This window comes from Solanum stenotomum, chromosome 2 (genome assembly GCF_019186545.1).
Source record: "Solanum stenotomum isolate F172 chromosome 2, ASM1918654v1, whole genome shotgun sequence".
Lineage (NCBI taxonomy): Eukaryota > Viridiplantae > Streptophyta > Magnoliopsida > Solanales > Solanaceae > Solanum > Solanum stenotomum.
This window is the reverse complement of record NC_064283.1, coordinates 11,314,907-11,341,544: the sequence shown is the minus strand read 5'-3', so window position 1 is coordinate 11,341,544 and position 26,638 is coordinate 11,314,907. Positions and strand designations below refer to the sequence as shown.

At 32.6% G+C, this 26,638-nt stretch overlaps 3 protein-coding genes and 1 pseudogene across 4 annotated transcripts in view; all 4 read left to right on the top strand.

The window, feature by feature from the left end:
- The window catches only part of LOC125854426 (thioredoxin Y1, chloroplastic-like), a 49,116-nt gene extending 48,609 nt beyond the window's left edge, over window positions 1-507 (top strand). Inside the window, exon 5 of the mRNA XM_049533970.1 lies at window positions 306-507. The gene's annotated coding sequence lies outside the window, so the exon portion shown is untranslated. The remainder of the gene's footprint in view (window positions 1-305) is intronic.
- The window catches only part of LOC125854427 (abscisic stress-ripening protein 3), a 47,894-nt gene extending 35,702 nt beyond the window's left edge, over window positions 1-12,192 (top strand). The window contains exons 2-3 of one of the 2 annotated variants that reach the window (XM_049533972.1): window positions 11,231-11,390; window positions 11,833-12,192. In XM_049533972.1, the coding sequence (XP_049389929.1) occupies window positions 11,238-11,390; window positions 11,833-12,015 (336 nt within the window). In that variant the 5' untranslated portion in view covers window positions 11,231-11,237 and the 3' untranslated portion in view covers window positions 12,016-12,192. Of the gene's footprint in view, window positions 1-11,164; window positions 11,391-11,832 lie in introns of those variants that run through there. The other variant, XM_049533971.1, reaches the window with a different exon arrangement.
- LOC125855677 (protein SET DOMAIN GROUP 41-like) lies at window positions 846-5,063 on the top strand (annotated as a pseudogene).
- Window positions 6,023-6,757, top strand: LOC125854430 (abscisic stress-ripening protein 2). The gene is made up of 2 exons (XM_049533973.1): window positions 6,023-6,295; window positions 6,406-6,757. Exons 1-2 carry the CDS (start codon window positions 6,143-6,145, stop codon window positions 6,577-6,579), a joined length of 327 nt encoding a protein of 108 aa, XP_049389930.1. The 5' UTR covers window positions 6,023-6,142; the 3' UTR covers window positions 6,580-6,757.
- Window positions 12,193-26,638: the final 14,446 nt, after the last annotated feature.

The window sequence follows — 26,638 nt, the reverse complement described above, 5'->3', positions numbered from 1 at the left end:
ATTATTATTATTATTATTTTTGTAAAAGAATGTGGGGGTATTTTTGTAAACAAATATTTTTTTAATAGTCTTTATACAAAACTTGCTATTTTCAATACATCAAACCAAATAATGTATAAGAAATAATGCAAGCATTACTAATGCTTGCATTACTAATGCATGCATTACTAATACATCATATTCAACATTATTCTTATACACTCTACCAAACGACCCCTTAATGTCTTGTTTCAGGAGGGCATTGATGCAATGCATAGAATCTGCACTGGAAGTAAAGCAGTAGTCTTGGCGTGCTGCCTTTCTAGTTGCTTGGATCATCGTTTTGAAGTTATTCGTGTTTAAGTTTCAAAGATCGTGTTCTGTGGAAGCCTCCAGTTTCTCACTTCACTGTATTTGCAAAGGAAATTGATTAGATACATGTGTAAAATGGTTAATCCATTTGGCCTAACTGCTTCAATCTTTTCTCCTTTTAAATGTTATGACTTAAATTTTTCACAGGATGACAAACTTTGATCAGCTGATGTTCAATGTATTAACCATTCACCAGATATAAGCATTTGCATTGTATATACTTGCTTCATTTGGAAGAGTTTTTAGAAACCAAAAAACTAATAATGATAGCATCTAAACTAAGTAGCAGACTTTTCTTTCTGAAAACCAAAACCAATATGAAAATGTCTGAAAACAAATGTTGATTTAAGAAATCGAACTCTCACCAAAATCTTAAAAATTTAGATAATCAACCAATTTAGTTACTAAGATTTTCGGAGACGAGAAGTATATTTGCTCATTTACCCTTTTACCATCCAACACCAACAGAAAGGAATAGAAATAGAAGGTGAAAAATGGAGATGAGAGCAAAAGAAGCCATTCCAATAGGCCAAGACCTCACTCCTCCAATCCCACCACTTTCTCTTTCCCTCCACCATTCTACACTCCTCTCTCACTGCTCTTCTTGCTTTACTCCTCTCCCTCCTCCTCCTTCCCTTCACTATCCTCCCTTCTTCTCCCCTAAAAATCCCAACTCAAATCACTTCATTCGCTACTGTTCCCTTCAATGCTCTTCTCTCGACTCCCTTATTCACTTCTCCTCTTCAGAATTCCACTTCTTTCACCTCTTTCCTCAACCCCTTTACACCAATTTCCCTACCTCCACCGACCTTCGTCTCTCCCTCCGCCTCCTCCACCGCTTCCAAACGCTTCATCTCATCCAAGAATCAAATGGGTCTTTATTAAATTTGGAAAGAATTGGTGGGTTGATGACGAATTTCAGGAAAGTACTATTCTTGGACGAACACTTAAATTATAATGATGATGATGATCTTTCTGGAAGAATTCGTGATGGGGCAAAGGCTTTGGCAGCTTCAAGAAGAATGTGTGTTGGTTTGGAGACCAGCGGAGAGTATACTGTGGAAGCTGCAGTGCTCTGCTTAGTGCTGACGAATGCAGTGGAAGTGCATGACAAGGATGGGAGAAGTTTAGGGGTGGGTGTTTATGATGTACCGTTTTCATGGGTCAATCATAGCTGCCCACCTAATGCTTCTTACAGGTTTTGTACAGCATCAGATTCTGGAGGAATATCGGAGTGTAGGATATTTCCAGCAGCTACATAGACTGGTGCTGCTGGCATTGAAAGTGAATCAATTAGTAGTAATCCTGAACTTCAGAAATCCATGTCAGTGATTGGTAATGTTCTTCTGCATTTAATTTCCAAAGTTGTGATCTTTTTGGTAATCTTGATAGAAAGCAAATGTGATTTAATTTCTGCTTTTTCGATTCTTTTAGTGGCTATAGGTGGAAGTGAAACATGTGGTCCGAAGATTATCCTTAGAAGTATAAAGGGCATCAACAAAAGTGAAGAAGTGTTGATTACATACACTGACTTGTTACAGCCTAACGTACACTTGTTCTCAATCTTTTGAAGGACACTGCGCAACTTCATATTACCGGGGACATGACTATAGATACGAAGGAGTGAAGGTCGCATATTAGGGTAGAAAGTAGGGGTAGAGTGGTTTCTTGCCTTGCATAGGTTTAGTGTCTGTCATAGGACTAGTAGTACCCTTGTAGTTCTTCGTGGTGGATCCAGGATTTTACAGCTATGGGTGCTCACTATTTTTAACATGAACTTATATCAAATAAAAGAGCGTAATTGCAAGCTAAAATTCCTCAACAAGAGCGTTATTTTTTTTTCCAATTCAATGCAATAGTCAATCAGAATTTTTTGGATTAGTTCAAGAAAAAAAGGAGGAGGAACAAATATACCTTCACATACGCTTGTTATTACCAAAACGGCAAACCAACGAGAAGGAGGGTGCTCGAGCACCCGGAGGGATCCATATGTTGTTTATTGTATTTCGATTATCACACTATTTTGCTGTTGTTATTGTTGCTCTCTGGTAGACTTTACACTGCTTTTCTTATTAACCACTATGCTTTCTCCATCGTTTTCTTCTTCTTTTACTTGAGTTTGATGCACTTGAGTTGATGGTGTTTCAAAAACAGCTTCTCTACCTTCATGAGATAGTGGTAAGGTCTGAATATACTCTACCCTCCCCAGACCACTTTGTGGGATTTCATTGGGTATGTTGTTGTTGTGTTTCTTCTCAAACGTTTCTTGATGGAGACCCTTCTGACTCACGTATGAACTATGAATCAAGTGCCAGTTTAGATACTTTTTCTATGACAGAACAAAATGCTGGTTCCAATGCTTGTTTAAGCTATGGATAATATCAGTGTAACGTTATCAATTAGGTATATTTGAGTTGTTGCTTAGATTGTTTACCAGAATTGTTCTTCATTTTCAAATCCAGTATATAGTGATGATGACAGCTACGTTCTGCAAGTTATTTTTAATGATGTCCTATGTTAAACAAGTTAAATTTCAAAAGAAAAAAAGGTTCTAACTCAATCAGTTCCAGTTCATGTGAAATCTAATTCCTTTCTCATGTAACTTAACTTGTCTTCCAGGTGATGGGGCAATCAGAGTTGGGGTCGAAGCACGGGTTCAGTTGCTGCTGTAAACGATGTAGAGTAATGCCTACGACTTATATAGATCATCATCTGCAGGTAAGAGCATATGGGTTGAGAACATTGGTTAGAAGGGTATGCATAAGTGATGTACAGTCAAATTGTAAAACCATCATGTTCGTCCAACTGTAGGCTCTTACTTAAAATGATTCCAATTTCACCCCTTTGATTATTTATACCTTATAAATTTTATGTTTAGTAACTACAGCATATTCCTGTTAATTCGAGTTGTAGTGGGTAATCTAGTAATTGGAGCATTTTTTCTTTTATTATGATCTATTTTTGGTAATTGACAATGAAATAGTTGTAATTTGGAGGTTTCTTTCATTCATTACTTTGACTTTACTGCCATTGCTGTTTCAGCATATTGTCTTTTAATCTCCTTAAATTTGGTCTGACATCAAATTGTGATGGCAATCAGAATGCAGTTAGATTGTGAAAGGATTAGCCCACAGTTGATAGACAGATGAAAGTTTGATGATCATGCAGATGAGAGGTGACTTATAAATGTTGTTTCAAAGAAACTAAGGTGTTAAACCCTGGTAGGTCGAGACTTGAATGGAGTAACTGTTGAAATAACTTGCAAAAACAGCAATTTATATTCAACTCTAAAATTTGTTAAGGTTTTTAAAATTCCCAATATCTGCTAAGACATGAAGATACATCTAGGATTGGACCAATAGACTAAGAACCTATCAAGGTGTTTATCATCAATAGCAACAACAACATACTTGGTGTAATCCCATAGGTGGGTTCTGGAGAGGGTAAAGTGTATGCATACCTTTACCCTACCTCGTGGAGGTAGAGACACTGTTTTTGAAAGACCCTCGACTCGAGAAACGCACATCAAAGCAGTCAAAAAAAAGAAAAAAATACAGAAGTAATAGGACATATCAAATAATAGGAAAAATATTACAAAGTTTCAGAAAACAAGGAGCAATAACAATAGAAGAATGTGATAACCGAAGCTGATGGATTGCTTGAATGACGCTATAGATGACTTCCTGTCATGTAATGACCCCAAGAGTTGTTGTGAAAAACTCGAGATCCTGCTTACTCTAGATCATGTTAACGTATTTCTAATGCCTAATGGAGAAAAATTACATCAGCTCTTCAGATTACACCCTCTTCACCATGTCTCTTTGCATGCCTACATGACACTTGCTTCTGCATATAAAGTCTCTGTAAGTGAACTGCTGGCCCTAGACCCCGAAGGTGATGAACATCAAACTGAAGCTTTTAATATGAGTACAACGAGTGCAGCATATGCCTTGTTGCTTGCAGGTGCCACCCAGCATTTATTAGAATCTGAGTCTTCTCTCATTGTGCCTGTGTCAAATTTTTGGACGACTGCTGGTGAGACTCTACTAAGTCTTGTCAGAAGCTCCATGTGGAAGTTACTTTCAATGGGAAGACACATTGAGGAATTTTCATTTTCGTCATATCAAATTTGTGGCAAATGCTCACTGCTTGATAGGTTTAGATATAAATTTGCAGATTGTCATGATGAAAATGCAGAATTTGCTGATGTAACTAGCCAATTTTTGAGTTGTGTTACCGATACAACACCAAAAATCTGGGATTTCCTCACAGAGGTAGGTGGTTACTTGAAAGTAGTTGAAGATCCCATTAACTTTAGATGGCTTTGGTGGGAGTAGGATGCCATCTTTTAGTCACTTTGCAACTCATGCAACAAGTCCTAGTGCAGACAAAACAGATTCTGGATTGGAAGAAGAAGATAATCACAACGAGATACGGGTAAAATTGTTCCTGCTTTGTATTCACTGCTTAATCTATGGAGCTTTTCTGTCAAATGTATGTTTTGGTCCTAATTCGCCACTCATGTCTAAAGTTGAAAGTCTTCTTAGTGTCGAAGGTATTCTAAACAGTTAACTTAAGCCATTGGTTGCCTACAAATCCCAATTGTGTGTCTAACAGTATTTAAGGTGTTGGCTACATGATAAAAAGAATGAAATCTAAACTCATTTTCTGGGCATTCCATGCCACTTAACTTTGCATAGTAGTACCTTTTTTGACATAGTGTACTGAATAAATGCAATGACACAATTCATTTTTGGCCATTGATTTGAGATGCCAGGGGTTCATTGTGTCATTTAATAGGTTAAGTGGAATTTAATCTTTAATTAGATGAGAAGATTAGTCCCTGCTAAATAAATCAGTTATGAGTGTGATCACAAATGTTAATTCTATTTTTAGTAGTAGTTTAGTAAAGAAAGCAAATCCCCAATGCTTAAGAATGAAGTAAGTAAAGTCAAGAACTCACGTTTATCTAGGGTATGTTGGTTTAGGTCCAAGTATTAATTTTTATTAAAGAAAACGTATGTCATGTCAAGATATTAATTGTTGAGAGGGATAGAGAGCAGAGCGAGAAAGGGAGAGGGGAAGAGAGACGAGCGATCAAAGGAAGAGGGCGGAAAAATTTGCTATAAAATCCTAAGTATAGCTATGTTAGACAATTTTTTAAAAGTATGCCAGATTATTTATGTATATATAAATTGTAGCTATGTTTATGTTTGCTTAGTTACCTAGTTTTTCTTAATTTTTTTCTTTTATCATATATGTTTATATTAGGCGTTAGTCATTAGAAAATGCACTTTTCTTTTCCTTTTTCCCTTATTTTTTTTCTTTCTAAATTCCAGCTCTTCTTCTACACGTACACAAAAAAAAAAAAAAAGGTTTGAAAATGAAATGCCGAACCACATGTTATCTGTTTTCTGATTTAGGTAAACGCAAGGAAATTTTCAATCTAACATTTCACAGTTATAACATCCACCAGGCAAAACCTCACTTAGTTCGAAATAAACTATAAATAATTGTTTGAAATTTCTAACGCTCACACAAGTAAGTAATTAATTAATAATATTTACATCCAGATGAAATCAAATTATACTATATAAAAATATCATAAGAATTGAAGGTTCCACCTAATATAGAAATCCCTTTCACAACATTTTCTCATCACTCACGTTAGCTAATATTTTTGGACATTGTCTATACAACTAATCAGCTATAAATAAAGGACATTCTGGAGATCAAAATATCAATTATCAACCATTTGTAAATTGACATTAATTTAGAGAAGCAATATAATATGGCTGAAGAGAAACACCATCACCATTTGTTCCACCACAAGAACAAGGAGGAAGAGGTTGGACCAGTTGATTATGAAAAAGAAGTGAAGCACCACAGCCATCTCGAGAAGATCGGTGAACTTGGAGCTGTTGCTGCTGGTGCTTTTGCCTTGGTACGTAGATAATAACATATATTCTATAGTCGATATACTATGATATTTTTTTTATACGTTACAAGTCTTCTTTAATATCTTACTCTGTTTGTGGTTGAATAAATATATAGCATGAGAAGCACAAGGCAAAGAAGGACCCAGAGAATGCACACAAACACAAGATAGAGGAAGAGATTGCAGCAGTAGCTGCAGTTGGTGCTGGTGGATTTGCATTCCATGAACATCATCAGAAAAAAGATGCCAAGAAAGAGAAAAAAGAAGCTGAGGGAGGACACCACTACTAATCAAATTTAACTATTTTAGGCACCCATGGACTCCATGTTGTCTAATATAAATAAAAGATATTACTATGTGTATTTGTTTCCCTTCAGAGTGTTTGATTTTGTGTTTCTATGTTAATCTCATCAGTGTAATACTTTGTCTATGGATTAATTTGCTTTTTGAGTGTAATTTTTTATATTTCGTTTGGTGTATTATTTTATTACGGTACCTTTTTTTGTTATTATTTGTTGATTCTTATACTTTCATTACTGTTTTTTGTTTTTTATTGAGTCAAGGTCTATTAGATCAACATCTTTACCTCTGAGGTACGGATATAATCTGCATACATTCTATTGTCTCCAAATTTTACTTTTTTGAATTACATTGAATATATTATTATTATTCATTTGTTCAATATTTATATTGACATCTTGGCTAATTCGAATTCATACCGTGCAGTGGCGAATCTAAAGGTAAAAATAAGGTCACGAAATTTGTGGTCTCTTCGTTAAACTAGATACTTTATGTATATATTTTCTAAAATTTGTATATTATTTAGGGGTGTACATGATCGGGTTGGTTAGGATTTTTCAATTATCAAATCAAACCATTTGTGTAAAAATTTTAAATTTATAAACCAAACCAAACTAATAAAACTCGAATTTTTTTCGAGTTTTACAACCTTGGGTTGGTTCGGGTTTTTCAAATACCAAACCAAACCATTTGTGTCGAATTTTTTAATTTTTAAATCAAATCAAACTAATAAACCTCGGGATTTTTCAGGTTTTTGAATTTTTCCAGTAAAGTATTCATACAAACATATAATTAACTTGTGCTCCAAATATTTCTTTATAAATCCAACCAAAATACAAGATACAACACAAAATATGAGATGAGCGATGACACTAAAATATTCAATAAAAAATAATAATGAAATCATATAAAATATAAATATTGAAAATTGATAAATCATAATGAAAATGATCATAATTTAAAAGTTCTAAATCATGCTAAAATAAGTCTAATAAGTATTAATTACATGATTAAATATTATAGAAAAATTAAAATTAGATTATGTATTTTAAATGTCTAAGCCAATGTAAAACTAAAGAATAAATATTCAACATTGTTATCATTTTTAGTGTTGAATTAATTTATTTTGTTAGCATTAGTATTGATTTAATTTTAAATTGAGTTTTACTAGAGCTACTAATATCTATGGACTATTAACCTTTATTGGATCAGTCAAAATCTAAGTCTCAAAAAACTTGAAAAAATATGTTAAAAGATAAAAATTATGAAAACGTATAAGTAATATTTAGAAATTACATCAAAGTAAATACTTTTATTTATAAAATAAATTTTAAAAATTATATATATAATGTCGGGTTGGTTTGACCTCAGGTTGACTTTTTTAGTAAACCAAATTAACCCAAGTATAGTCGGGTTTTTTTTTCAATACCAAACCACTAGTCGAGTTTTTTTTCGATTTGACTCGATTTGCGGTTTGATTCGATTTTCGGTTCGGTTTTATACACCCCTAATATTATTATATTCTGAGACCCGTACTATAAGAAGTCTATCTAGTCCACATGGTTAAATGTTAGGCTTTTGACCTTGAGGATTAAGAATCAATTCTCACATAATATATTTTTCTTGGTGCATCCATGTTCGGATTAATTTCAACTTAATATATTTTCTGGGTGTACCCATATTTTTAAAAAATTCTAAATTCGCCTCTGATACCGCGTAAGATGGGCTTGGCAGGAGGTGGCAGTGAAAAACAAAACATAAGATTGATTTGAATGCAGTTACGTATACGTGACATTTTCATCTTGTAGTAGGGTCATTGTGTTTGTTTTTCTCTTTTGCCACGTGCTGTTAGCCTTAATAGCTAAGTAATTCCATATTTTGGTGGATGATTAACAATATTTGCCATCTAATGATGTAGCTCCTCCCACTTAAAAGAGGAAAAATGCGATGGTGATTGAAAACTGGATAAGAAAATCATTTTTTTAATAACTCCAAATTAACTTATTGATGATATACGCGTGTATAACGAATTTATCATAAATTTATGGTAAAATATATATTAATGTGTGATATTTTGTGATGATATGACAGTTCTATTCTCCTGTTACAAAATTTTACGATGATCGAATTTGTAACGAAATGCTGACATATCTTCCGTTCAAATCTAATTTCTAAAGTGATATTTGAAGAAAACAAATGTCCAAAAACATTGGGTTGGAGAGCAACCACAAACCAAAGGCCAAAGTCACAACTAATGTCAATGGGCCTTTTTAAAGATAAGAACTTTAACCAATAAGACGATTATGGTAGGATAGTAAGTAATTTTTTTAATTCTTAATTAGAGATTTTAAATTTAAATTTTAATAATAGATTAATCTTTAATAGGAAATGCTAGTTTTACTCCTCCAAAGTGGAATTTCCTGCGCAAATTCGGGTTAATATCATGTTTGTAATTATCCTTTTAAGTGATAATAATCTGTTGGTGAATATATTATAATTACCGTTGAAAATAAAATGAACAAAAATGAATATATAAATATTTCCACTGAGCCGCAGATATCTCACAATCTTTAAGGAGATTCAAATTCACTGCAGTATAATTTTCACCGATCCAGCAGTATAACTTTTTACTTGTCCTTTTTAAAACATAATAAAACTCAATTCGGACAAGCTCATTCTCATAGAAAGCGATCAACTTTTACAGTCATATCAGTGAAATTTGATAATGATGCTCCTATAATTTCGACACTCCATTCATACAATATATAAATTTCATCACGAATTTTTAAACTCAACCTTCATAGATCATTACAGGATAAATACACTCACATCAGAGGAAGAGAATAAAAAAAGTCCATACATAACTAGTTATCATATAAGTCATTTTCCATTAAAGGTAATTATAGGATCTCTAGAATCCAGATTGAGTTTCTTCATATATGACTCAAAAAAAATTGAGTTTTAAATTTATTCCCCTCGATGTGGTTTAAACTCTTTATCTTCTTATGAACTTAGTTAGTGAATCTGTAAGATTATCACAAGATTTGGCATAATTAAAATTAATGATATCACATGTCAAATATAATCTCACAATGTTATTTTTCCCTCGTAGATCTTAATTCACTATTATAATAACAGTTTTAAGCCGTACCAACAACACTAGTGATATCACAATAAATCAAAATTAAAGAAAGTAATTTTCGCTTGCACCACTTGTAAAAAATGATTATTGTTATTGAATTGGTGAAGATTATATTACAATATATCAAAATATCTACGTCTCAGAAGAACTTTTACTTTTTCTTCATTTATTTTTCAATAGTACTTGTATTTAGAGTAAATAACTTTAACTTTAAAAATTCTTACTTTGATAATCTATAGTAATACAAATGTCTAAGACTTGTTCTAAAATTTAGATCACAAATTTTAAAAAAAATCTTTCTTTCTTTCATTTAACACCTAGTTAATCAATATCACATGATTAATTAGAACGAAGAAAATGAAAAATATTATTACTTTCTTTAAAAGAAATGTCGATCGATGAATATTCTGCACCACACGCAGACAGAAAAAAAAAAGTTTGGAAAGGGAAATGCCCAACCATGTACGCGTTATCTGTTTTCTTAGTTTAATAAACAACAAAAGGAAATTTTCAAACTAATATTTTCCTTTGATAATTATATCCACTTGTTTGATTAGGTCCTAAAATCTCAGAAGCATCTATCTTAATAATAATAGCATCCACCAGTCAAAATTAAATCCCCACTTAGTTCGAAGTAATTATTCAAATTTTTAACTTTCACACAAGTAATTAATTAATTAATAATAGTATATACTTCCAGAAGAAGTCAAATTTAATTTTCTATGACAAGATGATATATAAAAAATTAAATTGAACGCGTGGCACCTAATTCATGGACGAATTTTTACATCCTTCATGCCAACTACGTAATATTTTTGGACATTACAATTCATCAGCCTATAAATAATGGACTAGCTAGAAAAACAAAATATCAAAGAACAAATTGTCTATCGACGTTTTATCAACAATTAATTTAGTGAAGCAATATAATATGGCTGAAGAGAAACAACATCACCGTTTGTTCCACCACAAGAACAAGGAGGAAGAAGGTGGTCTAGTTGATCATGAAAAAAAAGTGAAGCACCATAGCCATCTCCAGAAAATTGGTNGTTTTCTTAGTTTAATAAACAACAAAAGGAAATTTTCAAACTAATATTTTCCTTTGATAATTATATCCACTTGTTTGATTAAGTCCTAAAATCTCAGAAGCATCTATCTTAATAATGATAGCATCCACCAGTCAAAATTAAGCCCCCACTTAGTTCGAAATAATTATTCAAATTTCTAACGTTTTCACAAGTAATTAATTAATTAATAATATTATATACTTCCAGAAGAAGTCAAATTTAATTTTCTATGACAAGATGATATATAAAAAATTAAATTGAACGCGTGCCACCTAATTCATGGACGAATTTTCTCATCCTTCATGCCAACTACGTAATATTTTTGGACATAACAATTCATTGGCCTATAAATAATGGACTAGCTAGAAAAAACAAAATATCAAAGCACAAATTATCTATCGACGTTTAATCAACAATTAATTTAGAGAAGCAATATAATATGGCTGAAGAGAAACAGCATCACCGTTTGTTCCACCACAAGAACAAGGAGGAAGAAGGTGGTCCAGTTGATCATGAAAAAAATGTGAAGCACCATAGCCATCTCCAGAAAATTGGTGAACTTGGTGCTGTTGCTGCCGGTGCTTATGCCTTGGTACGTAAATATATAATCATCGATATACAATATTTCATTAACATGTCATAAGTTTTCTTTAATTTCTTAAATTATATGTCCAGTTATTTAAAATAGGATATGTAGGGGGTAATATTATATGTGGGATATATATGCTTGGACTAATGATTTTGCTCCAAGTCTAAAGTGATCATATAACTTTTTTAATGTCAGATACTCCCTTCGTTTTAAATAATCGTTACTTTTTCTTTTCAAGCTTGAATCTCGAAAAGTAGTAAAAAAACGACAGATAATTTGAGGCGGAGACGTACGTATGTTAGTAAAAATGCATGTACAATACCTTGGATGACACTGCACTTTTTATATATATATATATATATATGAATATAAGAAGTGTATTTTATCTCTTTGATTTTTCTTCAATTTTTAACTCTTTTGTTGTTGAATAAATATAAATATATAGCGTGAGAAGCACAAGGCAAAGAAAGACCCAGAGAATGCACACAAACACAAGATAAAACAAGAAATAGCAGCAGTAGCAGCAGTTGGGGCAGGTGGATTTGCATTCCATGAACATCATCAGAAAAAAGATGCCAAGAAAGAAAAAAAGGCTGCTGAGGGAGGACACCACCATCACCACCACTAATTAAATTTATCTACTATTTTAGGCACCTATCTTTCTATGGACTGCCTAAAATAAATAAAAGTTACTACTACGTGTTTTTGTATTCAGTTTTAAATTTTTTCCAGTGTGGATGTTTCTATGTTAATCTCACCTTGTAATACTTTTTCTATAATTCTATTGATTAATTTGGTTTTTGAGTGTTAAATCTTTTTTTCTTCCTTGTTTTTTTTTTTTTTTTATAAAATGTAAATTTTATGCTTTTGATGGTGTAAACCTTTTATTTAATCTAAGATATATATACATAGAAAACAAATAGAGGGAGACGATAGCCTAAACCTCCGGAAATATAATAAGGTGTTTTAAAATTTATGTTCCATACGTGCTTAAGTGATCTAATTTACAATTGTCTATAGAAGGAAAGTCCAACTAACATCAATCTAATTTATTTATGGATACTTAGTCACACAATTTGGCAACTTCGCATTTATGCGTGTTCTCATTTTGTGGATTATTTAGGACTCTTCATCTTGACTAATTCCATATTGTTCTACTTTTTAAAAATAATATAATTCACTATTTAATTGATCGAACTAAATATAAACTTATAAGATATATTAGGTTATTACTCTGTTTTATTTTTCTACGGTGTTCGATATTTACATAAGCACTCTAACCATTTCGGATTTGTATTGTGTAAGTCTATTTGAGAGGGAAACATTCTCTAATATAATTAATTTACGTATCAGAACTTGAATCCGAGACATCTGATCAAGGATGGAGAGAATTTTTTGTCAAAAAATATAAAAAACATTTGTATATTGTTGTATATCAAAGCTATATTATTGTATACCGGATTGAACTTTGGGCCAAAGATTTGTAATGTAAGTTTTGGACTAGCAAGGTAAGTTAGTTAATTGTATTTTAATGATTTTTTTTTTTTTATTTTGTGGTCTTAAACATGTCATATAAAATGTTGAAATTAAATAGTTGCTAAATTAAGAAATTAGTCCCTCCGTTCGCTTTCATTTATGCACTATTCTAAAAAATAATTTCTCATTTTTACTTGTCCACTTTATTATATCACAAAAGAAAAAGATAATTTCTTCTCATGCAAAAATGTATGTTCTTGATTGATACAATGATAAATAGGTTCACTTATTCGACATCCAATTTGCTGACTTATGCTCCAAGGGTTCATCTGATTAAGTCTATTTTGTTTGTCGGTGTTTTAATGTCATTTCTCTCACAAGAGAATTTTGCTCTTCCGTAGGGCTTTGAGTTTGAGCTCTACTTCTGTAATGACCCTAAAGGTCATTTTTGGAAATTTTCATAAAATGACCGTTTTACCCCTCCCGATAATTGCCCCGAGTCCTAATTGTTGTATTTTCGAAGTTGGTTCGAAGGAAAATTGATGAAAAGTTGAGTTTTTGGAAAGTTGAGTTTTTAAGAGTTAAAATTTGGTTAAAAGTGGAGTTTCGAGACATTTGGAGTTTCGAGACTGGAATCGGATTTCTGTCGATTTCAGTAGTTTTAGAATGTCGAAACGGGTCTATGAGAATTTACGGAGTCGAATTTGGAGTTAAAACGAAGATTTGAGGTCCTAAGTTGCTAAAATTGTGAAATTTTGATCAAGAGTTGATTTTGGTCAACAAACGAGGTTCCGGTGCTCGAAATTGAATTTCGAGGGCACCGTTGGATTCAGGGGGTGATTCTAAGTCTCGACGATTTCATTGAGTCCGAAATGTCATTTTCAAGCTAGTAGCATATTTGGTTTGTGTTCAGGAAGTGCCAAATGAGTTTTGAGTGAAATTGTAAGCTTCTTGGATGCTTTGACACTATTTCAGTCAATTGTGGCAACTAAAGGGTTCATTTTTAGTTTTAAAGGTCGAAAAATTATTCCGAAGGTTCTGAAATTTTGAGCATGAATTATAGGACTTATCTGCAAATTTTGGTGCATTTTCGCTAACCCGAGATTGGACTTTTATCGCAAATAAGAAATAATTGTTTACCGAGTAAAAATGATATTTAACTGGGAAAACGAGCATGAAATTGAGCTCCGATTAAACGAGCAGGTCCGTATAATTATTTAAGACATTTACAAAAAAGAATCGGGTCATTTCACTATCGTATGAGGAAATTACGGTCTTTTTAGTGAAAGATTAACTGCTGTTTTTCTGGTGCATAACAGCCATGCACTGTTATAAAAATCTCAGACTGTGTTCATTTGGTATTTTGAGCATATCGGGAGTTCTAGAGATCGGAATGGAGTGATTCTTACGGGTTTCTTCTTAAATTAATATGAGAGTTAGTATTCAATCTTCAATTTGACATTTTCTCATAATTTCTTTATCTGGTTTTTTTTCCTATCCGTAAATCTCTTGGGAAAAATTGGGGTTTTATCGATTTGGACTCCCTTTTTGATGAAAAAGGTATATTTACGATCCTTATGTTATGGGTAAACTGATTTTAACATAAAATTATTGATTCATCGATTATTTTCATCATATTAACCGCGTACAATTTGGACTTTCCCGGTAAAGTTAAAGTTTGATAAATTGAGAATTTCAAGGTCGATCTTAACTCCGTTTTTGATGAAATTTCATATTTGAACTTATCTAAGCATGGGTAAGATGTTTTTCAAGAGATATTTCATTTTCGAGTCGGGGTTTCGGATCCGAATATTTTAGGCTTCTTCAAGAACGTGGATTTTCCTTCAAATTGAGTTTGTGAATTGATTTCAACTCCGTTTTCAAATTGGTTTTCACCATTAGCTTCCAAATACTTTAAGGATCATTTTACATCAAAAATTTCCAGATTTGGGTATCGTTTTCCGGTATGAGACTTTTGGACCGTTTTGCCCTTTTTCCCTAAATTTCTTGATTTTGGTGTCATTGGACTCGAATTGTGATTGTGAATAATTGTTTGAATAGATTATCGTGATCCGGATTATACTCGGAAAGGAAAGGCTCAAGTCAAGTAACTTTTGGAGTTCGTTTTAAGGCAAGTGGCTTCCAAACTTTGTAAAACTCTTAGACTACGCATGATTACTTTCCTAATTGTGTTGGGGAGTAATGGGGATTGAGGATGGGTTTTATTTGTTGATTGAAATTGTTGTAAATGAAAGATGGGGAATAAAACGAGCTAAATGTGTTATATGTGAATTGAATTTGTTGAATAAGTCATGTGATAACTGATATTGAGGGGATAGAAGAGCATGAGTAGGCTATGATTGATACAGACATTGATGTTGAGACAGATGATGTGTAATACTATGATGTGGTCGTGATATGGTTGTGATTGAGACATGTGATGTGTAATACTATGATGTGGTTGTGATATGGTTGTGATTGAGACAGGTGATGTGTAATACTATGATGTGGTCGTGATATGGTTGTGATTGAGACAGGTTATGTGTAATACTATGATGTGGTCGTGATATGGTTGTGATTCAACTTTCAAAGAAGGAATTAATTGTCCTATAGTCATTAATCTCTCAGACGAAAGATTCATGAATGCAAGAGAAGGAAATCTTGGCATAGTTGAAAGAAACCTATCCTACACCAAGCTTCTATTCACATACTATCCATAATATTGTATTTCACTAAAAGATACATACATACATACATATATACATACATACATACATATATACATACATACATACATACATACATACATACATACAGACAGACTCTATAAGCGTAAAACAACACTAAAAGATACATACATACATACATACACACACACACACATATATATATATATATATGTATGTATGTTATCTTTCTATTTTTTATTTTATAAAATCATTTAAATATAAAAGTTTTGTATTTAAACTCAAATCAAAATGCAGATAATTTTTTATTATACACAATTTATTAGGTTAAAATCAACTACAAATTCTAAATTGAGTTATATATATATATATATGAAAATTCACTGCTTGAAGCAATACATCTGCTGACATTCACAAGGGTGTTTATGAATTTATTTTTTGAAGATGAACTTTTCACTGTATGAAAAATTATTTGTGAAAACTGATTCTTCTCAAGGATAGTATTTGAAGAGGACATATATTTATAGAATAAATGAAGCAAATGGATAAATAAGTAACTTTATTTAGGATTTCAAAAATTAAAGGTGGTTGCATATTTCTTTTTTTTCAGATTTTAAATTAATTTGTTAAATAATTTGATTATCTTTTAAACATATTTTCAGATTTAAACATTTTAAAATTTATATTTATATTCTATATAATAGGAGAGGTGATAACACCTACGTGTCAACGCCACAATTAATCTCTAATTTTTAAATTTTAAATTATCAACTAATTAACTATAATTAATTAATTTTAATAAAGAAAAGAAGTTACTGTTTTAGAAGATAAGTTAGAGTTTTTAAATTAATAAAAAATGTTTTGTTTTTTGTTTCAGAAACACGTTTAAAATAGGAGAGAGATTCTTGAATTTTGAGTTTTTTTTAAAAAATAATTAAATATATATATAATTAAAAAATGATTTTTAGAAAAGTACCTATTTAATAGCAATAATAATAACCTTTCCACAACCTCCTTAATTATAGCAAAATAAATGTATAATAATAATAATAATCTGAAAAAATATAATCTTAAAATTCAAAAAATAATTTTAAAAAGATTAATGTTGATACAGTATTTAGTGGAGAATTTTAAGAGGTGATTTTAGTGTCCCGAATAATTTCAAATGTTAAAATGAATAATCTGAATTTTTTAATTTCAAAGTTTTAATTGTGAAGTGAGGGTAGTTATTAGTTTTAAAATAGGGAAAAAGGTTTGAAATATATTCGAACTTTGGCCGAAATTGTTGTTATGATACCGAACTTTGGAAATGACCTTTTACTCCTCTACACTATTTAATAGTGTATCTTAAAGGTATATGTGCCCACATGGACATCATAAATATTGCATAATTATAAATAGTAATGTGTCCATGTGGGCACATATATACCTTTAAAATACACTATTAAATAGTGCAGAGATGTAAAAGATCCTCCATAAAGTTTGGTATTGTAACAACAATTTCGGCCAAAGTTAAAGTATTTTTCAGACCCTTTTCCCTATTTTAAAATAATATAATTAGGAAAAACTACTTGTATAGACATATTTTCATACAATAACTACATATATTCCCACTAGTTTAAAAATATTACTTATAATACCATTTTTAATAAATATACCGTATCTTTTTTTTAAAAAAATCAGATACACAATCCCATTAAAAATGGTACTCCCTCTATCCCAATTTATGTGACACTTTTCATTTTTCGAGAGTTAAACAATTTAAGTTTGACCAGAAATTTGCGCATGGGATCTTCAATTTTTTTGAAATGAAATTTATATATTTGTAAACTATATAAAAAGTACTATAAGTCACAATAATTGATAATTCAAAATGTTTAAAAGATCTATAAAAAATTCACGGTTAAAGATAGACTTGTTTGAATCTCGAACTCTGAAAAGTGCCACATAAAATGAGGCGGAGGGAGTAATTAATAATTATCCTAACATTATACTTCCTTAATTATTGGGACTGTTTACAATTCAAATCAATTTCCCTCTTTCCAACACCACCGTTTCCCTCCCCAGTCACACGTCTTCTTTGTATCTCTACCCACACCCCCACACCTACACGTTATTATCCTCACTACTAGAAATATGATCTACTGTCACGGTTACCATACCGTTGCAATAGGCTTCTCTACCGTCGTTGTAGCTCTAACGCCACGGTTTAGGCAACCGCTACAACAGTTGGCGTTGCATTAGTTCTATTGGGACGGTTGTTTCCAACGGTTATTCAAATTGTAGCAGTAGATGGCCCTATTGCGACGGTTTACACATTAATAAATTGCCAACGGTTAAAGCTCTATTGGTACGGTTATGAACCGTCAGAATTAAGTTTTATGCCACATTTATTTACAATCCATTGTCGACGGTTAACACCCTATTGGTACGGTTATTTACCGTCGCGATAGAGTTTTATGTGACAGTTCTTTGTAGGTTGTTGCTACAATTATTTTTAGAAGCATTTTGATTCTATTGCAACGGTTGTTATATGGTAATGCATCAATTTTAAGCTATTATAATTGTTGCTCAATGTCTATTGCTACAGTTATTATGGGGTAATGCAATAATTCTTTATTTTTTGCAACAATTAATATATACATATTGCAACGATTAATATTAGGCTATCCCAACATATATACTATTGGTTCCACATATATTATTAATTGAGCCATTGCAATACTTTTATAACATAAAATACACATAAGAAGATCATGTGAAGAAGTTATATTTCATTACCAAAATTATAATCTAAGATCCATGGTTGAGTACGTAATATCGATAAAAGCAAAATATATAAACATTTTTCAACCATTCAAAAAGGGTGAAATGTACAGATGCACCACACGATTTTCAATTCTCAAGAAGAACAGACTTCCAAAACATAGGTAAAGTTAACATCAACTCAATTCAGCTCCTATGTCAAGTCTTCAGTACTACTTTCATCTCCTTCTTCGATATCATCACCTACATGCAATTAATGAAAATACAAAATAGTTTAGCAATTTTGTTGCAAAAGTTCAATGACTTCAATGATATATTTGAAAGTTATCACTCTATATCTACAACAAACATATAAATTGAATAAGCTTCAAATGACATTAAAAAATAGCATAGTTGGAGGAGATATTTGCATACTGCGCATGCTTCTAGGAATTATTCCATCACTCCTAATTCAATTCAATAGTTACTCAAAACTAATTTCTTCCTCACTATTAAAGTCTTAATTTATTTACAACAAGAAGAACAATGACTAACAGTAAAACTATTTTTTGACTAATAGAAGAATAATGACCCAGCTGCAAGAGCAATCAGATAAACAGTTCACATACATGAGAAACAATCTTCATGAACAGAATAATTGTTACAACACTGAAGCTACTAGAAAATCTGATTCAGATCTATGAGCCAGACACTAAAAGCAGGGGAAGAAGTAGGGTCAGAAAAAATGTGAGGAAACATAGAAGCCGACAATATCCAGTTAGATCATAGAAGACCAACAATCTGCGGAACATATCAAGTATAAAATGTTTTAATTGGAGGAAACACAGAAGCCAACAATCTGATTTAGTTTTAATGATTAGTGCACTTTTCTGGAACATAAGAGGTGTTAGGTCATAGAAGGCCATTTACAAGGGAAGAACTACGCATTGTACCTAGTTGGATCAAGTTTCCTGGTTTTGATTTTAAGTACTGGAGTTCGAAATGACTTAGTAAGATTGGTAGTTTGGTTGGAAACCTCTAATGGTGGACCATAATACTGAAAGAAAAGTAGGACTGAACTTTGCGAGGCTGCTAGTTGAAGTTGAAATGGACACAACGCTGCCAGAGGTGATCCTGTTCAGGTCGGAGAAGGGTAATTTGATAGAGCAGAAGGTGTTGTATGATTGGAAGCCAACGTTATGTAAGGTTTGTGATAAATATGGCCATTTAGAAGTGAACTGTAAGAAGAAGAATACAACTCCGGGCACAAAAAGGGAGGAACTGGAAGTAAAGACGACTCGAGTTGGCCAAGATATCCAACCTTCAATTAAAGGAATCGTTGTTCAGGAGAAAATATCATCTCCAACAAGTGTGTTGGATCCTCATAAGGCAGACAGATTAGATGAGTCTCAGAATCAAAGTGCAACTAATGTTTGGGTCACACCTCTAAAACCACTGAAGTCTTAAACTAAGCAGCCACTACATGTAGAGAGTAAAAACAATTTTCAGGTACTGAACAAAGAGGGTAAGAGTAAGAAAGCTATCAGTAACAGTGAAGGAATAGTGGGAGGCCATCATAATCTTAACATTGGGAATGGATAGTTGTCTTTGTTGGAATGTGAGAGGGCTCAATGGCCCTAATAAACAAAAGGAGGTGAAACTCCTTTGTAATAATGAAAAAATTGGGCTGATAGGGTTACTGGAAACAAAAAATAAAAGTAGGGAAGATTGATTTGATAGCTCAGAAGATATTTGTTGGTTGGCCGTTCATTACTAATCTTGCTTCTCATTACAATGGTAGGATTTGGATAACTCGGAGGCCGAATTACTATACAGTTACACTAATAGAGGCAACATCTCAGTTGATTACTTGCGAAGTGAGAAATGTTTCTTTGCAACAGACATTTATCATGACAATGATTTATGCCTATAATACAAAGGAAGGCAGGAAAGAGTTATGGGATTCTCATATGGCTTACAACGTCGTTTGTCAATTACCTTGGATGATCCTAAGTGTATCGGCCCCTTGTTTGTTAATGGTATTTTATAGTTTACCAAAAAACATAAATGTTACAGCAGTCCAACAGACATTAAAATGCTACAACGAGAAAAAAAGGGAAGATCTCCTAAAATAGTGGTATATAGAATGATGTTAGCTGATACTTAATAACTCATAGCCGACGAGGCTGATCCTACAACATACTCAGCTAACCAAATGGTAGGCAAGGCACAATCAAAAGAAATAGGCAATAACAAAATCAACAAGACTTTACTCAATAGTCCCTTATAACATAAATGTTACAGCAGTCCATCAGACATTAAAATGCTACAACAAGAAAAAAAAAGGGAGATCTCCTAAAACAGTGGTATATAGAATGATGTTAGCTGATATTTAATAACTCATAGCCGACGAGGTTGATCCTAGAAAATACTCAGCTAACCAAATGGCCGACAAGGCCACAATCAGAATAAATAGCTGACAAGGCCATAATCAGAATAAATAGCGACACTAACCTTGCTCGACTGTTTGAGCAGAAGTAGCTTCTCTTGGGGAAGGAACGGACAATGCTGCCAGTATGTTAGGATCAATTAATCCTGCATGTTGAAGTTGTGCAAATACATCTGCAATAACTTCTTGTCGCATAGTTCTCCTTTGTTCTTCCATTTGTTTCTCCATTTTTTGCATCCTTTCTTGCATTTGTTGCGCTACATCATTTGTTGCATTCAAAGTTGGTTCAGAATTGTCAACTTTCTTTTTCAAAGTTGTCTTTGTAACACCCACTCCATATAGTGAGAAGAACAAACAACAAACAATAGGATCTGTACTAATATATCTATAGTACCAACATTAGAAAGAAAATATTTCAGAACAAATAAGCAGAAATCATGCAACCAGCAGTTGCAAATAAGCAGAAATCCAAATAGAGTCCAATCGACATTCATACTTTATATGATGCAACTCAAAAAGGTATTTATTACTCACTACAAAATAATGAAGAAGAGAATGTATTGAACAAGTTCGGAAGATCCTTTGTCAATCGTCTGCTCCATCTAATCCCAATCAGTGTCATCAAAGTCATCCTTCTCTTCTGATGTTTCCATAGTTACATCTTCTGAATGTTGTGCAAGGGAAGGCAGATCAATGATATCAACAGGGAGATCTTCTCTCGACCATCTAACATCTACATCGAGTACTCTTTTTGATGAACCAATGTCATCGTCAGACTCTCTCCAAAATGTTTCTTCAATATTAGGACAATTCTCTTCCTCCAAATCATATAAATCCATTGGAACTTTATGTCTTGCATAATATACGTTTTTCTCAATTGGGTCTTCCACATAAAAAACTTGATGCACTTGAGATGCTAGTACAAAAGGATCATTCGTGCTGCATTTTTATTAAAGTATACTTGAGTCATTCCATATTCATCAACTTCGTTATGAAACCAATCACATCTAAAAAGTACAACACTAAAGCAACCCCAATAATCAATCTCAATGATATCCTGAATAATTCCATAATAAATTACTATTCCATCGATAGGATTTTGGTCCCTAGCGCTAGCAAAACTATCTGTTGTTGCTGACAAAGTCACTCTACTATTCTGAGTCTTGCAAGGGACATCCCGTGTCTTTGTATGAAATCTATATCCATTAATGAAATATCCAGTATATCTTTTAGCCACAAAATTAGGCCCTTTAGCTAGCCATCTTAAATGATTGGACACGTCAATATTTTTAACTTTATCCTTAAACCAATCACTGAAATCTCTACTATGGATTTGTGCTTTTACCTATGCATTTCCTCTGGTACGATTATCAATTAAATTCTTATGTTCCCTGCAAGAATGATATGCAATTTAATCAATGTAACCTTATTAATGGAATTTAAATTTAAAAACAAATGACTATTTTATCTTACTTGATGAATGTCTCTACTTTTTAATCTCCAATATTGAACAAAGCATATCGATGAACTTCAAACAACTTATGATGCTCCATGTTAAAAGTCTTGCCTTTCCTTTTATTCATACTTCCGATTGGATGACCTGTCTTAGGAAATAAGGTGAAGCATCACCTTTCCCAGTTTGATTATCCTTATCATTCTCGATTTGATACCTACTAAACGTTGTCTTCACCATATCAGGTAGGTATCTCGAAATAAAGGTCAAACACTCTATAGCTGGAAAAAACCCACTCTCTACTATTGCCCTTTCTGAATTTTTTCGATTACGAACAAGCCCCTTGAAGCCACACATAGTTCTTTCAGTAGAATACATCCAACGCAAATGAGTCGGGCCTCCAAGCTTAATTTCATCCACTAAATGGATAGGCAAATGTGTCATTATATAAAAAAAGGATGGAGGGAAAATCTTTTCAAGCTCACATTCTATATCTATGATTTCAGCCTTCAACTTATCAGGATTGCTTCTTCTTATAACCTTACTACATATGGCTCTAAAATAATTCCTCAACCTTATTAAAACCAAAGACACATTCTTGGGCAACACTTTTCTGACAGCAACCTGGATCAAGTAATGTAATATGAAATGAACATCATGGCTTTTGTATCCTGATACTTTCATATCTTCAATTTGCACACGACTTGATATATTAGAGGTAAATCCTTTTGGTAATTTGTCATCTTTTAAAACAGTGCAAAATAACCTTTTCTCCTCTGGTTTCATAGAGAAACAAGCTTTAGCCAAACGAATATTTCCAGTATCACAATCTTTTACCGGTTGAAGCTTATTGCGTATCCCCATCTCATGCAAGCCATAGCAAGAATTTATATGATCTTTGGACTTTTCAAGTATATCTAATAAAGTCCCAAGCAAACTTTCACAAATATTTTTCTCTATGTGCATCACATCAAGATTATGCCTCAATTTATTTGTTGCCCAATACGGCAACTCAAAAAATATGGATTTTTTTTCCATGGACCATCATTCTTTCGTTTCCTTTTCTTTTGGCCCTTTCCAAAAACATTATTGAATTCACGAAGTCCTTCAAGAACTTGTATGCCTGATAAGAGAGTAGGTGCAACTTTATCCTCCTCTTTGCCATTAAAGAATTGTTTATCTCTTCTATATGGATGATCATGAGGCAAAAATGCTCGATGACCCAAATAACACATCTTATGACTATGTTTGAGATATTGGAAATACGTATTATGATTACAAGTGGGGCATGCCCATTTCCCTTTGGTACTCCATCCGGAAAGCATTGCCAATGCTGGAAAATCACTAATTGTCCATAATAACGATGCACGTATCATAAATGTTTGATTAGTTACAATATCATATGTTTCCACTCCCACTTTTCATAGTTCCTTCAACTCTGCAATCAGTGGTTGTAAGTATACATCAATATCATTTCCAGGAGACGATGGACTTGGAATAATCATTGACAATATTATATACTCTAGTTTCATGCAAATCCATGGTGATAAGTTATAATTCATCAACATAACCGGTCATGTGCTATGGAAAATGCTCATATTTCAAAATTGATTAAAATCATCACTTGAAAGACCCAATCTAGCATTACGAGCATCACTAGCAAAGTCAGGGTGCAAGGAATCAAAATCCTTCCAAGCTTCCCATCAGCAGGATGTCTTAAATTTCCATCTTTGGGTCGTTCAGTATCATGCCATCTCATAGCTACAGATGTTTCAGAACACATGAATATCCTCTGAAGCCTAGGCTTTAAAGGAAAGTACCTTAAAACCTTTGCTGGAATTTTAGTGACCTTATTAGTCAAGTCGTCACGAACTTTCTTCCATCTAGAAGATCTATACACTGAGCACTTGTCTAACTTTGCAGTGTCATTCCAGAATAACATGCAATCGTTAGTACATGCATGAATTTTTTCATAATGAAGACCCAAATCTTTTATCACCTTTTTTGCCTTGTAGAAAGACTCGGGTATCTGAGCAAAGGGAAATGCCTCTTTTATCAAGTCTAACAAATCTGAAAAGGCTACATTACTCAACTTGTGAATGCATTTAAACAAGTATAACCGAATAGTGAAATTCAACTTAGAAAAGTTCTTACACCCCGGATATAACTCTTGTTTCCCTTCTTCCACTATTCCACTAACTTAAAGAATCTTTTTGAATCTTCAGATAGTCCCTCTCTTACTCCTTCATGCTTCAAGTCATCTGTGACATTTCTAAAAGTATCTTGAAGTAGTTTATCTATATCGTCTTGCTTGTCGAAATTTTCGTCATCATTGGTTGGATGTGGTATATTTCTTGAGGAAAACCCTTCTCTATGGAAAACCCATTTGGTGTATCCATGAACAAATCCACGACAAATCAAGTGATCCTCCACCACATTTCGACAATGTCAATAACGATTAAAGCACTTCTTACAAGGACATAGTATTTCATCTCCTTGGGAAGCTCGTTCAAATGCCTTGTCTAGGAAATCATTAACTCCATGGATAAACTCATCGGTGGATCTTCGGAGATCCATCCAACTTTTATCTCCAACATCCATTAAATATCCTATGTTACATGAGTAAAACATTAAAGAGAATAATTCATTAGTACAAGCAGTATCAAGAGAACTTTACCTTTCAAAGTTTCAAGACATTCTTTACCTTTTTGTTTCTAACAAAATCACAATTGTAAATGATCTAATTTAGGTCATTAGGTAATTGAAATTTAGTTACATAACCTATATTTTACTTGATAGTTTAATTCCTCAATTTATTCTATAGTACATTGCAGGTACTGCTTTACTACACAAAAGAAGAATCATTATAGATAATAAGGTAAAAGTCATTCACAAAAATGGTAGAAAATGTCCTGATGAGATCATTTTAGATCAATTTAAACTATTAACCAAACAACAATACATATAAAAGTATCCCAAGGTATTACTGATCCTAGAGCTAATGAACAACAATAGAATAAATCTAGTGACTTGTCTATTGAGTGGTTTTTAACAATTAGAGTCTTATCTTTTATCATCTTTTAAAGATTTTATTTATTAAATGTTATGTTACCTTTTCAAAAGTATATATATTATTTCAAATAAGCACCCAATTCTAGATATTATTTGAAATGTGAGGTGTCTTATTTTCCTGAAATAAAAATTTGAATGCCATCAAATTATAAATGGCAAATTGATATCACAGGGGACACAACATCTTGACTGCATCTGCTACATATTCAGTCACAGCAACTACGATAATATTCGGTAAACTCACTAGATTGAGAAAAGGAGAAATGATCTGGAACACTAGTATGCTGGATAGACAAAGAGTTATATTATGCTTGACCTTTTCAGAACAAGCTGCTAGCAAAGTTTTCACAACAAAATAAAATGTTTCAATTAAAGGGGATGTGAAGTTTCTATCCCATGGAGGACAGGGATGTTGAAAACGTACTTCTCATTAGTCATAAAACTAGAGAAATCACTAGAGTCATAAAGTGATTAAACAAATGCACACACTGTCGTTTGCCAGAACATGAAAGCTTAGGAACATGAAATTTTTCCAGCACATAAACAAACATACTAGAACAATCATTACGTAGATACTATAAAAAAGTAAAAGAGATAACATGAGTAATAGGTTTCAACATCCAAAATCCAATAAAATGGAATTTTCACCAACTGTTTTATATATATCCCCATCAGTTGAAAAAGATGTTTTGTTCAACTTAACTTATCAGCTATGACAGTAGCTATATCAGTAAACTTTGGAAACATTCATAATGATATGAAAATTAAAGTTCACAATAATAACTTCAAACTTTCGACCAATGGGAAATTTTAGTTCACATAGATAGACCAAACTCAAAATGCAAATCAAAATACTCAAAGCCCTAGGACAAAATCAACTACAAAATAGCAGTTGTTTCATAAAAACGAAACCCAGCTTTTAAATGATTTTTTCACAGAGTTATCAAATCTTCACAAAACTTGAGTTACAAAGTCTAAACTACAAATGGAGTATATCAAATAGACCTAAATCAAAACAAATAACAAACATTTCAACAAACCCATTTGTTATTCTTTAAGATTTTTTTAGAAGCCCTTCAATGAAATTTCTGATTTTGGAAAATAGTACATGTATAACAAAATAGAGTCAATGAGGACTTAGAAATCACCTTAAGAATAGCACCTTTATATGCAGAAGCTTAATGTTGAAGAAGACTACTTTTGGAGAAGAAGACCTCTGAAGATGAACACTTCACACCGGAGAAGAAGACAACTGTAGGAGAAGGAACTGATTCTTCACCGAAGCTCCAAGTTTACTGTCGAAGAAGACCACTGTAGGAGTCAGCGGAGTTCTAGAATTTTAGGGCAAACTCGTGCTTTTGCTGTCAAC